The 21,435-nt window shown below is 36.4% G+C and overlaps 1 protein-coding gene across 1 annotated transcript; it reads left to right on the forward strand.

The window, feature by feature from the left end:
- Window positions 1-416: 416 nt before the first annotated feature.
- Window positions 417-21,397, forward strand: reep1 (receptor accessory protein 1). Its single transcript, XM_079833505.1, has 9 exons — window positions 417-526; window positions 3,905-3,977; window positions 4,072-4,148; window positions 4,305-4,425; window positions 4,967-5,080; window positions 6,648-6,819; window positions 9,795-10,045; window positions 16,184-17,196; window positions 17,641-21,397. Exons 1-8 carry the CDS (start codon window positions 495-497, stop codon window positions 16,259-16,261), a joined length of 918 nt encoding a protein of 305 aa, XP_079689631.1. The 5' UTR covers window positions 417-494; the 3' UTR covers window positions 16,262-17,196; window positions 17,641-21,397.
- The last annotated feature ends 38 nt before the right edge of the window (window positions 21,398-21,435 follow it).

Below are 21,435 nucleotides of genomic sequence, written 5' to 3' on the forward strand. Positions count from 1 at the left end.
GTGTGTGTGTGTGTGTGTGTGTGTGTGTGTGTGTGTGTGTGTGTGTGTGTGTGTGTGTGTGTGTGTGTGTGAGTGAGTGAGTGAGATAGTGTGTGTGTGTGTGTGTGTGTGTGTGTGTGTGATAGTGTGTGTGTGTGTGTGTGTGTGTGTGTGTGTGTGTGTGTGTGTGTGTGTGTGTGTGTGTGTGTGTGTGTGTGTGTGTGTGTGTGTGTGTGTGTGTGTGTGTGTGTGTGTGTGTGTGTGTGTGTGTGTGTGTGTGTGTGTGTGTGTGTGTGTGTGTGTGTGTGTGTGTGTGTTGGTAGACCTTTTTTTCACCAATGTTACTTAATATATATCTATTTTGGGTCGTATTAGTTGTTGTTATTTTTGCCCATTATCTGTAAGCCACATGTTCGGATCAGAGCGCCTGCGCCGACGCGTCTGTCAAACGATAAATGCCGACAACAGTCTCGAAGGAAACTCCTCCCTGCTGACAACACGCCGCTCTCAGCGCAATGGTCTCCTGGATTATTTCTAGGCTTGTGGTGTAAGTCTTCATTCTGCTCTTCTAAGGCATCTTCCATGGGATTCATGATAATGCGTAATCTTTATATGAATATGTTGTTTTCCAGCTTTCCAGTTTTTTTTGTGTGGATGCGATAATGCAAGGGTTTCTAGGGCACCTCTTAATTCTAAGCAGAATGGAATCACGTATGGTTATGTATCAGGACAGATTCGCCCTGATTATTTTGATTATTTTGTTTACATGTTGATAGGCTATTACAAAGGCTACTGTAGCCTACACTTGCAAGCTAAGGGATATGATTCTCCTAAATGAGAATCTGACACCAAGTGACACGGTGAATTATGCAGCATATAAAAACAGTTTTAGCTCGTTATATTTAACTCTTGGTTAAATTGCGGGATCTAGAATTTAGAGAAAATGCGAAACGTTGAATCTGTTGTTTGGAATCGAGCAGGTCTTTGATGTGTAATAGAAAGACAATGGGATGGTCAACCAGCTGATGACCACTAATGTGCGGCGTTTAGGCTACTTTATTTTAATTATCGCCATAATTGACTTAACACTAGCGATTTTAAGTGCGCGTGTCAGTTTATTCCACGTAAATATATAGCGCTTCAGTCTTGCTGTGTGTGCGAAATCTCTAAATAGCTGTTCAATTCATTTTAGATCGCACTATCCGATGACATTGCACATGCCAAAACTTGTGTAGTAAACTAGCTGTGTGAAGAGTCTAAAAATAGACGACAAACGCAACAAACCTATGTTTTGTGCCCTAGATAGTCTGCTGTGTGCTCTATTTAGTCGGCATGTTTTGTTTTGTGGGTCCCTGACGGTCAGGAGTGACTCTGGTTTGGGTTTGTGGGTCGGTCATTTGATCGGGTCAGATTCGCAGCTGTTGCTGGGCTGGTTGGTTGAGAGAAAGAGAGGACACTGGAATAGTGCTAAACTCAAATGCTTAAACACAGGTGCATGGCACTTCTTTTGGCTATCTAGCACTTCACCAGTTTAACCTATAACGCTATTCGTTTGGTCCCATTGCCTTCTGGTGTTTTCTTTGCGCCCTTGACGAGCATTCACTTGTCGGGTCTATTTATATCAAGCATGTAGAATGTAAACCTGGAATATAAACGGGGTCGTTCAGTTCTGTCGCCTGTTTACGCGCTACAATGGGCAAGAATTGCAAGAAATATATTCTGGGTTTGAGTAAACGAGGCTCCAGGCCTACTAAAGGGAGGTTATCTCAAATATCAATAATGGAAAGGGAGTGGAGCGGTTTCCTTTCTGGGAAGTGGACCTAGATGGGAATTATAAGTGGCTATTGTTATGTAATTTTTGCAATATTGTTATAATCACGTAATACTATTGTCATAATAAACCTAACTTAAAAACATGTTATTCTGAAGAGATCTACATGCGCAAATTAGGTAATACAAGCAATGATGTCATTTTGATGAATTTTCTGGTAGGGGAGATTGGGGATAGTTGTCTCACTCCTTATTCCAGTGAATATTTTCTCAAAATGTGTGTCTTTTTGAATACCAATAATTCACCATTATTGCCCAGGGGGGGAAACACAAAGGGATAGTTCGCCCAATCTGTCATCATTTAGTCACCCTTAAGTTGTTCCAAACCTGTATATGTCTTTGTTCTGCTGTACACAAAGGAAGATATTTGGAAGAATATTTATAACCAAGCAGATCTCGCCCCCCATTGACTACCATAGTCGGACATTTTAATTTATGTACATATTTATGTTCATTTATTGTTGCTAGACAATAAAGAAACCACACAAACCTATATTCAGAATTTTGGCTTAAAGCCTTTGTACTCTTTTCATGGAAAGTGTAATTTCCTCTAACAAGGTGAGAGTATTAGATTACTACCTTTGTGGCAGCCATTACTTAAAATATTTCAAATACAAAATATAAAACTAATGATTTCACAGAGCGGTTGCAGTAAAAATGAAATAGAGCAGGATGTGTGTGCAGCCACAGGTTTTCAACTAAAAACGGAAAATTGTATGCATTTTGGCAATTCATTTATACGACAATGGGGGCCTAAAACGCAGACTTTTGAAAACAGGATTCAACATGTGAGTTTTTGAAAACAACACCTTCATTGTCTCCGTGTAAACTACAAAAAAAGTGAATTTGTGAAAACGGTGACATCATGTGTTCAGTCTATAGGCTTATAGTAAGGGCCGGCCCAAGCCTTTATGGGGCCCTAAGCAGAATTTTATTTGGGGGCCCCTTGGTACCACCATTGACTATTGTCAGTTCTTGATAATTCACACACCCATTATCAATTTTATTAGTTGTAGCGGTGTTGCTTACATCATGTCTGCCGTCATGTTCTTACCCTTGTATGGTTTTTAATTGTAACAGTAGCAAACCCACAAGAGTAATTTACATTTTGATATTCAAAGTCTTACAGTACGATATGCACGATTTTTTTCAAAATAAGTCTCTAATGCTGAATGTGCTCACAATTTTCCCCCCAGGATTCTCTGATGAATAGAAGGTTCAAAAGAACAGCATTCATTTGAAATGGAAAGCTTTAAAAAAAAAAAAAAAAAAAAAAAAACCAATTTTACACAACTGTTAACTTGCAATGATATTTCACAATATAACTCTTTTTACTGTATTTTTTTAAACAAATAAATGCAGCCTTGGTGAGCAGAAGAGACATATTTTGGTGGAAACACACAGCAACACCTTAGTGCTTCTTTCTGTTGGCAACAACAGATTTATAAATGATTCTCATTACATGTTGCATTCCCAAATGAGAATTTTGCGCGACTCAAACATATAGCACTTGCAGAGAAGCGTTTACTCAGAAACTGGAAGCTGTGCTGTACTCCGTCCAAAACATCCTGCACGTCAGATAAGATAATCGCACTAAATATCACATTCTCAAATCCATCCATTCATAAATAGGTTACCTGGCAACTGATGAGTAGCACAGTTTCAGCACCGATTTTTCTCGCACTTTGAATCCTGGCTAACAAGCTAATAGTGTTCAACCAATGGCGCCGCGAGCTCGTGCAGCTCAGTCATAATCAATCCGTGCATATATTAAAAAACGTAACATTTTGCAGTTTATTTAGTAGCCTAATTGTTTAAGGCCATTTCTCGATTTCAATCATCATAAAGTAACATGCAACAACAAGTAATTGGGATTGTTTTGACAACGCAGTCGCCTGTACGTGAATAACGCAAAGGAACCACTTCACCGTTTTTAGTACTATATTGTTGTCATGTAAACTTACCCTAAAAGTCCAACTCAAACACAAACATAACGAGACCTAATGTGACAAATTACAACTTGCCGATGAAAAATACAGCTGTTCTTTTCTATCTGTTTTCCACTTATTTATCTTGTTTGTTGTGTTTTTCACAGGCTCATTTTTGGTACCCTTTACCCGGCATACTCCTCATATAAAGCGGTTAAATCAAAAGATGTGAGAGAATATGTAAGTACAGTTCAGATATGTTTCCATCAGTTGAGCTTATTAACTTTTTTTTTTCTGCTGATTCTGTAAACTTTTGTTTTTCTTTTTCAAACAGGTGAAATGGATGATGTACTGGATAATATTTGCACTTTTTACTACAGTTGAAGTGATTACTGACATCTTTTTGTGCTGGTGAGTACATACGCCATTGCTTTTGTCATTACCTATTGTTAGGAATTACTCATATTTTTATTTCTGCTGATGTAAATGGCAGTTTGATGTGGGCGTTAACCAGCATGACACATGAGCATATGATTGTGTTTTATTGTCTTTTATTGTGTTTTGAAGGCTCCCATTCTACTATGAGCTCAAAATGGCCTTTGTCGTGTGGTTACTTTCCCCGTACACAAAGGGATCCAGTGTGCTGTATAGAAAATTTGTCCACCCTACACTGTCCTCTAAGGAGAAGGTACTGGATTTGATGTGATCCGTTCACTGTTCTTTTTCTTTTGTGACGATCTATTTATTTGTACCCTCACTAGGCTGAAAAAAATATCCAAAGACACTTTAGAACTTTCACTAATACATTTCATATTAATACAAAATGTACTTATTAAAGCATTTCTATTCTTCTAAATGATAAACAAACTAGCAAGCATCATCCTTAACAGCTGTTGGAGAATCTCAACAGTTTAATGGTAAGAAACTGAATTGTTAGAGTCGGGGAGGAAGTGCACGTTTGACTCTTTTTTCCTGGGTTGACCGAGGATGAGCAGTATAAGGAAATGGTTCTGTGATTTTCCACAGTCTTTTCTCTGCTCTTTATTACTGGGGCAGGAAATGCGTCAGAAGGACAAACTAAGTCCAAATGTATTTGACAAACAAAGAGAATGAAGGATAACAAAGAGAAAACTATTCAAGTGTTCTTTTGCTCATAGAAAGTAAAACATGATGCTAATCTGAAAGTGTACAATGAAATGAATGTCATAATCTTTATGACTCTCTCTCAGGACATCGATGAATACCTTTGCCAAGCAAAAGATAAAAGCTACGACACCCTGGTGCATTTTGGAAGGAAAGGCCTGAATGTGGCAGCGACGGCTGCAGTAATGGCTGCCACAAAGGTAGTAATCTAATACTCTCACCTTGTTAGAGGAAATGACACTTTCCATGAAAAGGCTTTAAGCCAAAATTCTGAATATAGGTTTGTGCGGTTTCTTTATTGTCTAGCAATAAACAATAAATGAACATAAATGTGTACATAAATTTAAAAAAATAAACAAACAGAGAAAAATGAGGTTATAGGGCCTACTTTATGTTGTTATGTTTGTTACACTGTAATTATACATTTAGTACTTACTATAGGATTAGGATTTGGTTTGGGGTTAGTTGCATGTAATTATGTATAACTTATAGTTATTACTATAATAACTGAATGTAACATAGCAATTACTGTAAAATAAAATGTTACATAAATTTATAAGTGAAGGTTGCAAATGTAGCTTAAATAACTCTGTGACTTAGAGGCTAGCTTCTTTGAGACAAAATGGCATTGGGCAATGTTGTATATATTGATAAAATTATATTTTCAATAGATTATAAAAATATAATAAAAAAAAATATGGTCACACTTTAGTTTAGGGATTTACCGGGTTACCGATTCTCACTATTAACTAAGACTCTTGCCTCAATTAACTCCTTGTTACTTTTTACTAATAGTCAGTAAGGTAGTTGTTGAGTTTAGATATTGGGTCAGATTAAAGGAGGTAGAATATGGTCATGCAGAATAAGGCATTAATATGTGCTTTATAAGTACTAATAAACAGACAATATCCTAGTAATATGCAAGCTAATAAGCAACTAGTTCATAGTGAGAATTAGACCCTAAACTAAAGTGCTACCAAAAATATATATATTTGATCATTTCTTTTTACAATAACGCTGGTTGGGTTGAATAGTTGATCATGGTGAATGCAGTCAACACTACAATTCATGTAAAAACTGAAATAATTGGTCCAAATGATGTTACTTATTAGGTGTCACAATTTTATTGAATGTAACATTTTTTACTTTTTTTTTTAACAGGGAAAAATCATGTGGGTTGCACATCTATAATGAATTGAATATCAGTTTAAAAGATGTCAAAATTGGTGTTTGGGTTTGATATAGTTCGATAGGCAGGGCATGTTATGTTAGATAATAGTTTACCCAATAGTTCCAAAGAACATGGTATTTATTGCTTCAAAGTATCATCACTTTTGGGTACATTTTAACATATGAAGATTTAACACAAAGTGCACATATCTAACGGGCTGAAGAGCTCAATGAAGGTGCTCAGCCACAATATTTTTTTTTAAAAAGGAAGGAAAAGTTGGCACACCATACTCACAGTCCAAAAATATTTATTTGATGTTCTCACCACAGGTGACGTTTCGAGCCCAGTGGCTCTTCATCAGAGACAATACACATTAACGTATGCCAGTTTAGTTTTATATAATATGCGTTTCTTTTGAAGTGTATATTTACTATATTTATTCCTTAACGTAATTTAAACAGACCAGATAAACAAAACTTCAATACTGCTCATGTTGTACAAACAAAACAGATGGTTGATGAGAGTCTAGTTCACAGCATGACAGTATTTAGACGTTCTTAAGGGGTTCCATCTGACTCTCCATGTTCTCGATCCAGGGCCAAGGCGTTCTCTCCGAGCGACTTCGCAGTTTCAGCATGCAGGACCTGTCATCTTTCCAGGCAGAGGGCCAGGCTAAGAATGCAAGTTCTGTAACCACTCAACCTGCAGCCGCGCAGCAAAGAACACGCACCATGATGCGCAGCAAATCAGAGACAGGTTACAGCAAGGGTAAGCAATGCAGAGCCAATTCTCTTAACCCTTTGAAGAAGATCCTACTATCAGCCAATCAGATTTCTGCTAATCCTGTTTGGTTCAGCTGCTTCTCTCAATCATCCCTTACGTGTAATTAATCTTTAACCTGAGCGCTGTAGCCCTGCCACTGTCCTAGGTAAATGTTTGAAATTGTTTATTGCTCTCTATTCTTCACCTACTTCTGTTACACATTACTGTGATTCAGTGAAAGTATCGTAGACAAGTTATGTTGTTTTCTCTTAAAGGGATAGTTCATCCAAAAAACATTCAACGTCATGTTTCAGACTCTAAAAGAGAAATTCGGCAGAATATTCCATGCAATTAAAGTGCATGATTAAGGTCCGTATTTGCTCCAAAAAATGTTTTACCAGAAAAGTACCTATACAACTGAAATCTTCACTTCCACTCTAGCTCTCAAATCTCATTTTTTTCTCGTTTGCTTTAAAGCAAGTCGTTTAAAAAAAGTTTTGCGAACAAATGATACTGTGGTGGCTGAATCTAGGGTGTTTGGGGTCTCGTGTCGCAAATCCAATGATGCTGATAGTGACGATTCTCTCTGACCAATCAGTGACCATGCAGTGTTTACACGTCACATTTTAGTATTGGTACAGCTCGCTTGGAACCTCAACCGAGGTGGTACTAAAAAAAGTACCAGGTACTTGGTAAGAAACCCCCCAAAAGTGAGACGCAACGAGCCGTACCATGCAGTGGAAAAGCGCTATAATACAAGTATCTAGTTTTCATTTTATTGATTATTCATTTTCAGTTTATATATATTTATCTGTTCTCCTAGTACTGGAAATGATTAGCTAGGGATAAACGGGCCTTTTCTATTCCAGTTATAGATGTGAGAATCTTTTTTCAGGAACAGCTAAATGTATAAGAATCGCTTTCCTGAGGAACAGGGAATATATTGTCCACCTCATCAATCATTTGTTAGCATCTCTGTCTTTCACACAGTGTCAAAACTAACTATGGTGACTCAACAGTTTCTGTCAGCTTTACGTGATTTTCGAGTCTTCCATAATAAAATATACACTCCCCCGGCCAAACAAAAAGTCACTGTTTGGATTTAAATAGGCAAATGCTTAAGAGTCTATGATTGGATCATTATTGCGGTGATTCTTATGTACGTTTGTCAACAGTTCTTCTAACCCTGATTGATGGAGTGTGTAGCATTTTATTTCTTAAACAACCATGTATAGGGCCCTATGATTTCCGCGATCACCGAATCGCGGACGGAATCGCGGAATTGGCATATTAACGCGGAATCTATTGTTAACGCGGAATTTCCCGGAATTTGACATATTTGGAATGAAATGCGGTTTTGTGTGGGAGAAGAACGTATGTCTGGGGAAATGCAGACCGGGGGAAGCAAATTTGGGCAACACAACCCCTCCCGTCATTTCAGCTCCCCCTTCAAATCACTGAAAGTATGGCGAAGCGGCTCCACGGCTCTGCTTTCGTCGGCGAAAAAGTTAAGAAACTCAACGATAAGCCCTCAGTACCGAGCCGAGCAGTTCCCTCGGGGAGTGCTTGCTGTATTTTGCCTTGTTTTTAATGCACTTTAATGAACTGTATGGGAAATAATGCCTTAAATGAACTTGAGAGGAAATGAGATGCGCGGGTCAGCGCGTCTTATGCTGCCTTCACGTGCTCTCGGAATTATCGTAATATACAAGTTTCCTAGGTAAACATTGCACATGAACGCCCTCACATTTTGAAACTTGAATGCAATGCGCTCGTAATCACGACTTCAGAAGTCGGAATCATCAAATTTCCGATAGCACGTGAAGGCAGCATTATCCACATCATGTTTGGCTGGGGTAGCTCTTAAAGTGACAGTAGCACTGATAATGTCTGTCATTAATGTTCAAAGAACAACGGGAACAGAAGATTGTAGCTTTAATGATGATTAATCTATATTTCACTTATTATTTATGCAGTTAAGAAAGGTGTTGATAACTTTATTCAATTTCTGTGTAGACTATGTCTGAGAGGGAAGGCCACAGGCAAATATAACATTTATTATAATAGATTTATGTAAAGATTGTTTTAAGTTCAATTAAATTAAAAGTTAAAAGTTTTTTTAAAGCCTAATAAATGTTGAAATTGGTAGCTTTCGGTTATACTGTAATGTAACGTCATCAATGTTTCATATAGACATTAATATCAGTGATACTGGCCTTCATTCATAAAAAGATGCCATTACAACACACATTTAAAATATACTGTCTTTAAATTGTTTCTAAATTAATTTGGAGAGTAACTGGAATTATTACAATATCAAAATATAAAAAACTCCAATGTTTTTAATTGCAATTAATCATGATTAATTACAGAAAAAAATGTGATTAATTCTTTTTTTTTTATTATCAATTCACAGCACTAATATCTAGTTGTGACTTGAAGTGCTTAGAGTGCAGTATTATGTTGCAGTATTTGTCCTGAAAAGTAAATGTGATGTTTGTTACCTCAATAAATTTAAGGTCATTCATATTTTATGTTTTATGTTCTATTATATTAACATTAAAAACACTCTTTTTACGACTAAAATAATAGTTAAGGGTAAAAAAAACTGAATTCCCAAAAATTAAAACGGAAAAAACGGAATTTGGGAAAAAATAAAATGGAATTTGGGAAAAAATAAAACGGATTTCATAGGGCCCTACATGTAGGAAGACACATCATGGCCATAATACAGGATGAAAATGTCAAAATGCATCAGGCTCAAATTGTGAAAGAATGGTTGGGACTTTCATTGAAAGTCTTTGGGATGGGCTGGAGGAGACTTTACAGTGTTGCATTGTCAATACAAGATCTTTACCAAAAATGGATGCACCTCTTGATGGAAATAACATCACAACATTTATTTCCATCAAGAGGTGCATCAATTTTTGGTATATATTCAAAGTTTAAGTGAAGTCTTTGTTTTGATTGTCATGGTACAGGCCATGATTTTGACATGACCGAATATGAGATGTTGAACGTGGAGCCTCCTGGCCCGCTGACTCCCACACCCACCTCGACCCCATCGCAGCCCACTTTGCCTCAACCGGAGCCCACGACTCCACTGCTTTTCCTAGCCGAGTCCTTCCAGGATAAATCCGCACCCCCACCTGTAGACTCAGAGGAGCCCCAGGAGGAGGAATTTGCCTCATCTGCTTCACTCCAACTCAGATTTAAGAGGCGTGCCCCTGAGGTACCCCTGCTTTCTGATGGCTAGCTTTTGACTTGCCTGGCTGCACTGGGGCTCTGTTAGCCATGTTGTGACTAACCTGCTCAATCACTAACCAACGCTGTGGTCTACCAGCAAGAGTGAACTGAGTGAGTCTAACACTCTTACCTCAGGTCACAGTTAGCATTTGTTTACAGTGAGGAGAGACATGGCTGTTTGCTGTGTTGTGACTAACCAGCACAATCACCAAGCAGTGCTGCTGTTCAACTGAGCGAGTCTAAAGCCCAGGATACACTGCACGATTTTAGCAATCCTATAGGATCATTAGAAATCACACTGTGCGACATGGATCTATTAAAGGTCCCATGGCATGGATTTTTTAATTATTTTATAATGTTTCCTGAGGTGTACTTATATTGTTAGTATGGTTTTTACATCAAAATATGTCCTAATTTAGAAATAAAAAGCATTTTTTCTATACTGATATTAGCCCTCTGGCTTGAAAGCTCTATTTCAAGGGGCGTGTCTGCTGTGAGACTTCAGTGTAAACGCCCACTGTTGTGATTGGCTGACATCTTTGCATTTGAAATTAGTATTAGATTATGTGGCGGAGGGGGCGTGATTTAGCAAGATCTGCAAGCGTTGCCAGAGAGAGAGAGACGGACTGCATGTGGACCAGAGAGACGGAGAGCTGGAGAAAGTTTGCTGAGAAAGTTTTATAGTACAGAGTTGTTAACTTGAGAGCGCTGTGAGCTTGAGTTTATTTTGTTTGTATCTGAGAGTTATGAATAAACACAAGTGAGTCCCAGTCACGCGACCCTGTCGTCTTCCTCCTTATTCTACGAATTGTGTAACATGTGGAACCCCTCTCGAATACTTTTACTACTTTTTTTACCATCACAGCCGTTGAGATGAACGAATCGTCAAAGTGTTGATTATCGCATTATTTTTATATCTTTTCCCATCACATGAAAGGCTGCAGTGATGAGCATTGAGTAGACATGCAGTCTGTTGATCGCGTGAATGCAGTGATCTCGTCATTGCAGCGCGTTTTCTCTCACAAAATGCTTTCACCACAACTAACAGCAAACACGACATCGACAGGAATACAGTTAGAGCTTCATTGTGCAGCATAACAGCGCCATTCATTATAACGGCAGTTTGGGCAAGTGTGCAGGTACACCCGCGACGTGTGATTCACAGCTCCGAACAATATAAAGAGGCTAGGGGAACTCATATTAATGTTAAAAAACCTCATAAATTGAAAATTTCATGTCATGGGAGCTTTAAATTTGGGTACGACATGAATATAGACTGTACACATTCAGCATGTGCTAGTGGTAAACAAAAAGACTATGATGAACCACACTTTGGCAGTTCTAGTTTTTATTTGTGCTGAAGAGGATGCAGTGAAAGAGGAAGGGAAAAGAGCTTGAGGTAAGCAGTTTTAAGATTGTGACAACGGCCATCTTTGAACCTCTCTCACTGTACAACATAGGAACACCGATTAGGAGCCATGATCACAGAAATTGCCACGATTGTTTCACAATGGCAATCTTTCGTCTGGGACACCCAGCCAAAATCATACAATGTGCGGTTTTGGGCTTTCCCAGGCCAAAGATGACTAATCGTGGCAATTTCTGTGGTTGTGGTTCCTAAACGGCGGTCCTACGTCGTACAGTGAGAGAGGATTAAAGACTGCCGTTGTCACAATCTTTGCGACCAAAGATAGCCTGCGATCATTTTCTGATAGTGTCAAAAATGTAGCATGATCATGTCGCAGTGTGTTTGCTGCTACGACCTATGTCTAACTGACTAGTCAATAAAAATGCAACATGAAATGGCGTATTGATCAATGTGACATGGTGCTAAAACTTAAAACTACTAACCTCAAGCTCCATTTGCAAAACTGGTATACCAAGTTGGCCTCCTTTTCCTGTCCATGACTGCATCCATATTCTCCTCTTTCACTTCCTTTCCTTCCACTTTTTTTTAGGGCTGTCAAAAGATTAATCGCGATTAATCGCATCCAAAATAAAAGTTTGTGTTTACATAATATATGTGTGTGTACTCTGTTAATTATTATTTATATATAAATACACACACACACACATGTATATATTTAAGAAATATTTGCATGTATATACTGTATATACATTTATATAATCTATAATTTATATAAATATAAATGTTTTATATACAAAAATAATATTTTTTTCTTAAATATATACATGCTTGTGTGTGTATTTATATATAAATAATAATTAACAGAGTACACACACATATATTATGTAAACACAAACTTTTATTTTGGATGCGATTAATCGCGATTAATCTTTTGACAGCCCTACTTTTTTTCAGTGCACATAAAAACCACAACTGCCAAAGTGTGATTGATTTTGCTCTACTTGTTTACCACCAGCACATTGATGGTGTTTATTCTTCTATACTAACTTGCATTGTAGCCTACGGTTCAATAAGTGTCATCATCATACAGTCTGCATACTAAGTTTATTAGATCCATGTAACACAGTGTGATCTGTAATGATCTTATAGGATTGCTGAAATCGCACAGTCTGTAGCAGGCATGACACTCTCATCTCAGGTCACGGTTAGCATTCGTCTGCGGTGAGTCATAGGAGAGACGTGGCAAGGAAAGATGACTCGAGACTCTGTGATGGGAGAAAGACACACTTACACAAGCTAATCACATAAATATAAGCCTTGTTCTCCCAAAAGGTCAGTTTTTAACATTCTAGAATTTACTTAGCTGACAAACATTTGTGTTGGTATTTGTTAGCAATTATTAGCAGTTTATGCATATATAAAGACTTGTCTATACTATGTGAGGGGGAAAAAATATTAAGCATCGTATTATGAAGAAAAAAAATTATAATTAAATAACTGGATTTTATATTATCAGGTGAATATAGTTAAATTGTTACATTTTCAGTGTCTTTTTCAACCTACTATTAATGTTTGATGTATGGTGTACATAAAACATTAATATTAAATTATATTTTATTTTTAGTTATTACCGTTTAAAACTAGGGCTATGAACAGTAGGGCTGCACAATTAATCGAATTTGTAATCGGGATTACAATTACGGATGCCACAATTATGTAATCGTTCAATAAGATGTAATCGCAATTACAAAAAAAAGTCCACTTATATTATTCTGTGTACTTATTTAATGTGTTGTTGTTTTTTCTACGGGTTATCTTAAGTTTTTCCCCCATTGTTTTTATTTTTATTTTTAGTATAACATTATAATACCATGCATAAATTTACTTTTCTTATTTAAAGAAACAAACCAATGTATATTTGACTTTTGGGGCTTAATGCAAAAGAATAATCGTAGTTAATAATCGCAATTACAATTTCAAGGGAATAATCGACAATTATGATTTTTGTCATAATTGTGCAGCCCTAATGAAGAGAATAAAATAATCATTAATAATCTCATTATTTCTGTCTGGTCTTTAGAAAGCAACTTTAAAGATTAATAATATTACATTTAATATAAATCATTTCATATTATACATATATTTTATATGAAATAAAAATCACATTTAAAATATTAAAAACTTTATTTTTTTCGCAAACTTTCCGTGAGCCTTTGAGCACACCCTTGCAGCAGACCCCAGTTTCAAAAACCCTGCTCTATGCGAGATGACCCACCAGCCTTACGGCCAAAAATGCAACACAATTTGTTGAACCCTATTTTGGAGGTACTAAGACTTCTACAGAGGCTACCTGGACTCTGGAGTCAGCTAACCTGGAATCAAACCAATGACATCTAATTGAAGATGTTGGTCAGAGCCACTACGAATTATCTGATGTGAACAATGCCTTGAACAACAAACGACATCTCAGTACACCTAAGATTAAGAATTGGTGACTTACAGTACATTGGAAGAATTACAAAGCCATCTCTAAAGTCCTTGATGTTCATCAGATCACTGTAAGACAATCTGTCTATAAATGGAGCACTGTTGCTACTCTAGGGGACATCCTGTAATCATGACTGTAAGAGCACCATAAATGTCACACTGTGATTAATATCAGTATTCCTGTAGTTAAGATCATGCTGCTGCCTTTTACAGAAGTGTGAAAGAACAAGAGTACCATCTACAACACAGACACACAACAATAATATGTGTGTGTAGAAGCCCTTTAAGGAAGTTTGTACTTCTTGTAATTGTGTTATTATATCTGAGAGTTGTGAATATTTCTTGTAGTTGTGAGTTTATTTCCTATTATTGCAACTTACAACGGTGACTTTTAAAAAAAACATAATTTAGACTTTAATTCTTGTAATTTCGACTTCTCACAACTGGGACTATTTCTTATAGTTGTAATTGTATATCCCACTACTGGGACTTTATTGTAATTGTTACTATTTCTTGTAATTTATAATTATAATGTTTCACAATTGCAAACTTCTTTCCTGTAATACTTTAATTGTTATAAACTTGACTATATCCCACAATTTATTTCTTGTAATTGACAGGTCCTACAATTTAATAAAATATCACATTATAAAGGCACTTCATACGCTGAAAAAACGGGAAAACACATATTGCCCAATTTACTCAATCGTATTATTTGCGTTTCACGCGACAAAATTGTGTGTGTCTCTTCTAAACTTGATTTCTTTGCTTTTGATTAATGTAATTCTCTTAAATGTGCAATCTACTAGATTAAATTATTTAGGGGGAATGTGAACCAATCAAGTACTCGAAAATGATTTTTGCTTGAAACGGTCATTCCCAGCGTGCTTTGCTTGGGACTTAACGAGGAGAGTAAAAAAAAAGTTAATTAAGTGTTATTTTATGTGTTTTTGAGCAAGATGAGCAAAGGAGGAGACTTGATAGTGTTTAATGTTCAATTATATTGGAATTATTAGAACAATTTTAAATGACGCTGGGTTACCATTGTGGAGAAGAGTGGAGCATTGCTTAAGGTGTGGACTGACTCAGCAGTGTGTTGTTTGTTTGTTTTTATTATTGCTTTGATATGCAAATCTTATCCAATCCTAGCCATGGGCGTTTACTTCCAAGTCTTCAGTGTGGCACGCCCATCAAAGCCGAGCGTTTTTCAGAGAGCCTCAAAACCAAAGGCAGAAAATAGCCTATTACTTATTCATTATGATGTTTCTGAATGTAAAAACCACACGAATGTCATAAGTTGACCCCCGACAACAGTATACAAAAATAAAAAAAGCCAGCTCATGACACCTTTAACATGCTAATATGTGCTATAGCTAATAGTTCTGAAGCTAGCTAGTACAGTCTTTTAGTCATGTGACTTAAAAATATATACTTTTTGCCTACTCTTTTATGAGTACTGTGAATTCGGGCATACTTTTGTCACATACTGTTTTTCACCTACTATGCAGAAGTATGCAGATGCAGCCCTTAGGCTGAATCCGAAATCGCCCCCTAAACCCTCATAACTATTCTCTACATTAGTCCACTTATTCAGCACTTGAAGGAGTGAATGAAAACGAGTAAGTGAATTCGGACAGCCGCTGAGTGTACACTCGTAATTGTAGTGCAATGTGGGATTGAATGAGTGCACTCGATAACGTCCACTATGGTTTCAGACACCACCACAAATGGCTGTCCCCTCAAATAATGCCCTATTTGAGGTTATAGGGGGCGATTTCGGATTCAGCCTTATAGTTTCTCTCATTACTACCCAGGGGGCACTATGTGAATTACCTCCGATCTCGACAAATCACATGAATGCAAGCAGAGTCAGTCTACCCTATCGGAAGTTGTCTTTTATGATGCCAATTTGCATATGCCAGCAGGTGCACAAGAGAATACCAGCACTTTATTTCCACTTCAAGCTAAATGTGTGTACCAGTCATTTTGTTCTTTTATGAAATAAAGCCGGCGGACGAGTTGAACTCCTGACTATACGAACAAATACAAGCTAACTGACTAAAACACAAAGCACGTTCAGTCATGCATTCTCAAAACATGTTGGACACATGTTTTGCTCGTCTTTCCTTGGATCGACACATCACAGAAATATACATGTTCTTAATCCTTACTCATGTTGACCTGATCTTGTGATCATGTTTATTTGTGAACAGTAAACATGACGTGTGCATGTCGCTTGACATATTCTCACACATCTCTCTCTCTCAGCCTCCTCCTAGATCCCTAAGACCTTTCACCCGATCCAGATCAAAGAACGCCCTTTCTTCAGACACTGAAGCCATGTGACTGTGCATATGCCCCGAGAGCGCTTTAGCTGTCTAACCTGCAACACGAGGAGACGCAACAAGAGAAGGCAGAGGGAAAAAAAGGGAATGCAGCCAAAATGTTCAAATATTCAAAAGCAGCCTTGCTCTGTAATGAGGTAACCAAAGCGATGTGCAACCTTTCGCTTCTGATCTTTGACACTCATCCATTTAGGCGACACATCTGTGTACATACTGCTGCTCTCAGACTCTTTTAGGGTTATTGAACTTGTTTTGTACATATTTATGAAATGTTTGAGTGTAAATTGTTTGATTTCTTGGTATGATTTTGGGAGAAACTAATGCATGCATGCCCTTTATGTCTGAAGTCATACTTACTTACTTTTTTTTGGTGGGGGGGGGGTGCGCTCATTTCCGCCCCCTCGACAACTACTGGGTAGCAATGTGTACCAATCTTTCTTAGAACAATAGTTCTGAGCAAAAACGTACTGCACTGAAATGGTTGGTGTGTTTGGCAAACATAACATTTATTTCATGATTTATGTATAAACAAATGCAAAGGTTCTTCTGTAGAGAGGGACTTTTTAAAACAAGCTTGTAGTTGAACCAAATGAAGGTATTGATTACAATGCCTGACATGATTTATGATTTAAAATAGATGGACAAAGTGCAATGGATTTTATAATTCTGCTTAACTTTCAATCGCTCAGCCATAATCTTTTTGTGCTGTATACTGCAAATATAAAGTTTGGAAATATTAGTATTTTTAAAGTTTTTGTAATAAGTCTCTTATGCTTATCAAAACTACATTTATTTGATCAAAATACAGAAAAAAAAATGTATATTGTGAAATATTATTACAATTTAAAATAATGGTTTTCTAATTTAATATACTTTAAAATATAATTTATTCCTGTGATTAAAGCTGAATTTTCATTATCATTACTCCAGCCTTCAGTGTCACATGATCCTTCAGAAATCAATCTAATATGTGACCCTGGACCACAAAACCAGTCATAAGTCGCACGGGTATATTTGTGGCTATAGCCAACAATACATTGCATGGGTCAAAATTATCCATTTTTCTTTTATGCCAAAAATCATTAGGATGTTAAGTAAAGATCATGTTCCATGAAGATAAACTTTTGTAAACTTCCTACTGTAAATATATATATAAAATATATTATTATTAGTAATATGCGTCGCTAAGGACTTCATTTGGACAACTTTAAAGACGATTTTCTCAATATTTAGATTTTTTTTGCACCCTCAGATTCTCTGCCAAATATTGTCATATCCTAACAAACCATACATCAATGGAAAGCTTATTTATTCAGCTTTCAGATTATGTATAAATCTCAATTTCAAAAATGTACCCTTATGACTGGTTTTGTGGTCCAGGGTCACATGCTCATTTATTATTAATGCTGGAAACATTGTGCTGCTTAATACTTTTTTATAACCTGTGATACTTTTTCAGGAATCTTTGATTAGTAAAAAGTAAAAAAGAAAAAGAAAAAAAAAAGAACTGCATTTATTTTAAATAGAAATATACAATACCGTTCAAAAGTTTGGGGTCAGTATTTCATTTTTTTTTTCAAGAAATTAATTCTTTTATTTAGCGAGGATGTGTTAAATTGATAAAAAGTGATAGTGAAGATTTATATTGTTAGAAAAGGTTTCTATTTTGAATAAATGCTGTTCTTTTTAACCTTTTATTCATCAATGCATCCTGAAAAAAGTATCACAGGTTCCAAAAAAAAAAAACATTGATAATAACTGATATCAGAATGATTTCTGAAGGATCATGTGACACTGAAGACCTAAGTAATGGTGGATGAATGCAGCGTTGCAACACAGGAATAAATTATAATTTAAAAGTATATTAAAATAGAAAACCATTACTTTAAATTGTAATAATATTTCACAATATTATAGTTTTTTTCTGTATTTTTGATCAAATAAATACAGGCTTGATGAGATTACGAGACTTCTTTCAAAAACATTAAAAATATGGTTTCCTAACTACCTGTAACGTTATTCAATAACAATCTTGTTAAAAATACATAAAAAATGCTTTTCTAGACCGAAAGAGGCAATTAAGTTGATACTTGTTTATGGACATTCTTATTTTACTTCATTACTTTAATTTTTAGGCATGTACAGTATTTTTTTTTATCATTTAGAAACCTTTCAAAACATGGCATTTCTTAAGCCTTTAAACTGAATCGTTCTGTTTTTTTTTTTTTCTTAGTTGGCTTCTTAACCCTCTTCAGTTGCTTGATGTTGCATGTATTAACAATGACAATTTGAATGTGTCTCACATTTTTGGCCTCCACTTTCTGAGCGTGTTCAGTATTAATGTACCTTATCAAAGTTGAGCGGGCATTAGTGGTGATTTGGTACAAAACAAAGCGGGTCCTTCACTCCATGTAGTAGCTAGTAGTTTTACTTTTGTAGCATTTAGGAATTTAGTCATATGTGGGAGAAACAAATGTCTAAAAACACTGTGCAATTAGCATGTATCACAGAGAAACTCACAGTTTGGTGTATCATTCCTGATCACAGTCGAGTGTATTGGAGTCACTTAGAGCTGTATATCTCTGTCATGGAGAGAGCAGAAGTGTATTAACTAAAAAGGATTTTAAAAAACATAGCAAACACCATTGGGATATTAGAACATTCTATGTTTAGAAAGGTGTTTTATACTGTGAAAATGATGACAATCCTAATCTCATAAACGTGCTTTATCAAATTAAAGGTTTTATGTATTTGAGATCTTGTAGCTGTTCAAATGGTTATACCAAACTTCACAGAAAAGAAAATCTGCCTCAGGAACAGTTTGTCATTTTATCACAATTTTATTTACACTTGTGAAACTATCTACAGTATGAACTAAAAGAAATCATGGGAATAGTGATAATCTGGTTGGCTGGCGTTCTTTTTGTTAGCTTTGTGTTTCCAGTTTTTACAGCAAGATCAAAATGCAGCATTTTTCTCTATGAGATGGGTATGGTTTTAAGGTGCTCTATGGAACCATCTTTGGCCTTTTAAAGCATATAAAAACAGCTGACTGTTGCTTCTTTACATATTCAGGTCATTAAAGGCACAAACTATTTCATACCATGTGAATGGCAGTGTAGGCTAGTTGTTGATTTGGGTCTTCTAACATTCAGTAGGAAAAATACATAGAATGGCTAATTATGAAGCAGTTTAAAAGGGTTAGTTCACCCAAAAATGTAAATTCTGTTATCATTTACTCACCCTCAAGTTGTTCCAAACCTGTATGAGTTTCTTTCTTCTGATGAACACAAGATATTTTGAAGAATGTCGGTAACCAAACATTTGATGGGCCCCATTGACTTCAGTACCACCCTCTCATACTGTGGAAGTCAAAGGGGTATCTTCTTTTGTGTTTAGCAGAAGAAATCAATTCATTCTACAGGTTTGGATCAACTGAGGGTGAGTAAATGATGACCGAATTTTCAGTTTTGGATGAACTATCCCTTTAATTCGTCAACAACATTTTTTCACAGACGAAAACGAGACGATAACTTGGGAAGAGATCTATCTAGCCAAGATGTCCTCCGTCGGGCACATTTGAATTGTTACGTGCTGATCTAAGTTACCTGGGCGGGACATAAATTGGCATACACTTGCTGCATATCTCATAAAACGTAAAAAAATGTAAGCGTCTGTGAGAAAGAGCAGACATAAACTGAAAAAGCGCAATGACTTGAAAGAGAGCTCAATTCAGTCCGATTTCGCACTTGAGAACGGAGAAATACACACAAAATTATGGCAAAATTTCCCTTTTGGTGAGTATTCACGAAAACAGTCGGTTGTCCTATGTGAACGTAATATGAACTTTCCAATTTTCGTATCACGGAGCCCCTAAACTAAAGAGACATAACTGTTAGTGGCGGAAAAAAATATATAAGATGGGAGTAAAAATTATCGCTAACATTATGTCCCAATTTGCCTACGTATATATGCTCTGTTGCTTATGTGCATCCTGACACCATTTAAACTGCCCTGTCAATCATCTTGTCAAAGTTAAAATCCTCCACATTCAAGTTAATTTGACTTCCTACCGTTTCGGAGAGAAATGTAGTACCACATTGATCTGCCAGTCATCATGTGGAGAGACTCGTGTGTTTGCAATTTGCATAATTATGCATTTAAATATAAATGACCAAATGTATCTTTACAAAAGTTCGCAATGATGTTGCAGAAGAAATATAACGTGGATCACATTGAATAATATATTTTCGTCAGGTTAGATACTTATTTCTTAAAGTCCATTTAATAACAAACTGTCATTTCACTCGGCGGCCATCTTTGAAACACATCGGGCATGCAAGTGCAGCTCATGTCTTTGAATGGGGAAACAAATTCGCCAAAACTGCTTGCGATTAAAATTCATATTTGAATTCACCAATGAAATCTGTCTCATACATTTTGTTGATAAACGGTCAAATCATGACAAATAAACTGCATTTATATTAGCCGTTAAGAGTGTGCACGGATCTGCACTGGATTCTGACCAGATACTATCGGGTATCTTTGGTAATGGTATACTCATTTTTCAACACACTAGGATTTGGGACACTAATTCTCATTTCGCATTCTATTTAGTACTAGTAGTATGCAAATTGGGACACAGCATCGCTCACATGTCCCTTTAGGGGCTCCGTACTACGTCAACAAAATGGTGTTAAATATGAATCTCGTGGACTACTCTCTGCATCTGCAATTTTAGAAAAATTAAAGTGAGACATTACACATGCATGCTTAATCGTGTCAGACAAAGAGAAGGGACTTAAGTAGAGGCTGTGCCTTTAAAGACTATTAAAGTCCCGGTTGTCTGTTAAAAAACTATTTGAAGCTGAAATAGTAGTATCATGTATTTTTGAGTTGTTTGTACCAGGTTGTTCAAGAGTAAGAGTAAAAATGCCTTTTCACTATCCCCTTAAACACATAACGGCTTGCAGCATCACCATATTCCACATCTGTCATGTCTGGCAGGCCAGAATATACTGTATGTCATTGTTCAAGTCCTTTATTGAATAAATCTTGAGTAAAAAAGTTGATGTAAAAAAAGTGAAATCTCTGTTAAAGCAATGTATTGGCATTCAAAAATTAAAAGGTGAACGTGAAACCCTGTGTCCTAGTGCTTATTAAATATACACAATA

This window comes from Gobio gobio (assembly GCF_949357685.1).
Source record: "Gobio gobio genome assembly, chromosome: 13".
In the NCBI taxonomy this organism is placed as follows: Eukaryota; Metazoa; Chordata; class Actinopteri; order Cypriniformes; family Gobionidae; genus Gobio; species Gobio gobio.

What these genes read in the sequence shown, in the direction of transcription:
- reep1 (XM_079833505.1), top strand. Translation starts at nt 495, where the DNA reads ATGGTCTCCTGGATTATTTCTAGGCTTGTGGT. An exon ending in ATTATTTCTAGGCTTGTGGT is followed by an intron (nt 527 to 3,904) that starts GTAAGTCTTCAT and finishes TGTTTTTCACAG; the next exon opens with GCTCATTTTTGGTACCCTTT. An exon ending in ACTGACATCTTTTTGTGCTG is followed by an intron (nt 4,149 to 4,304) that starts GTGAGTACATAC and finishes TGTGTTTTGAAG; the next exon opens with GCTCCCATTCTACTATGAGC.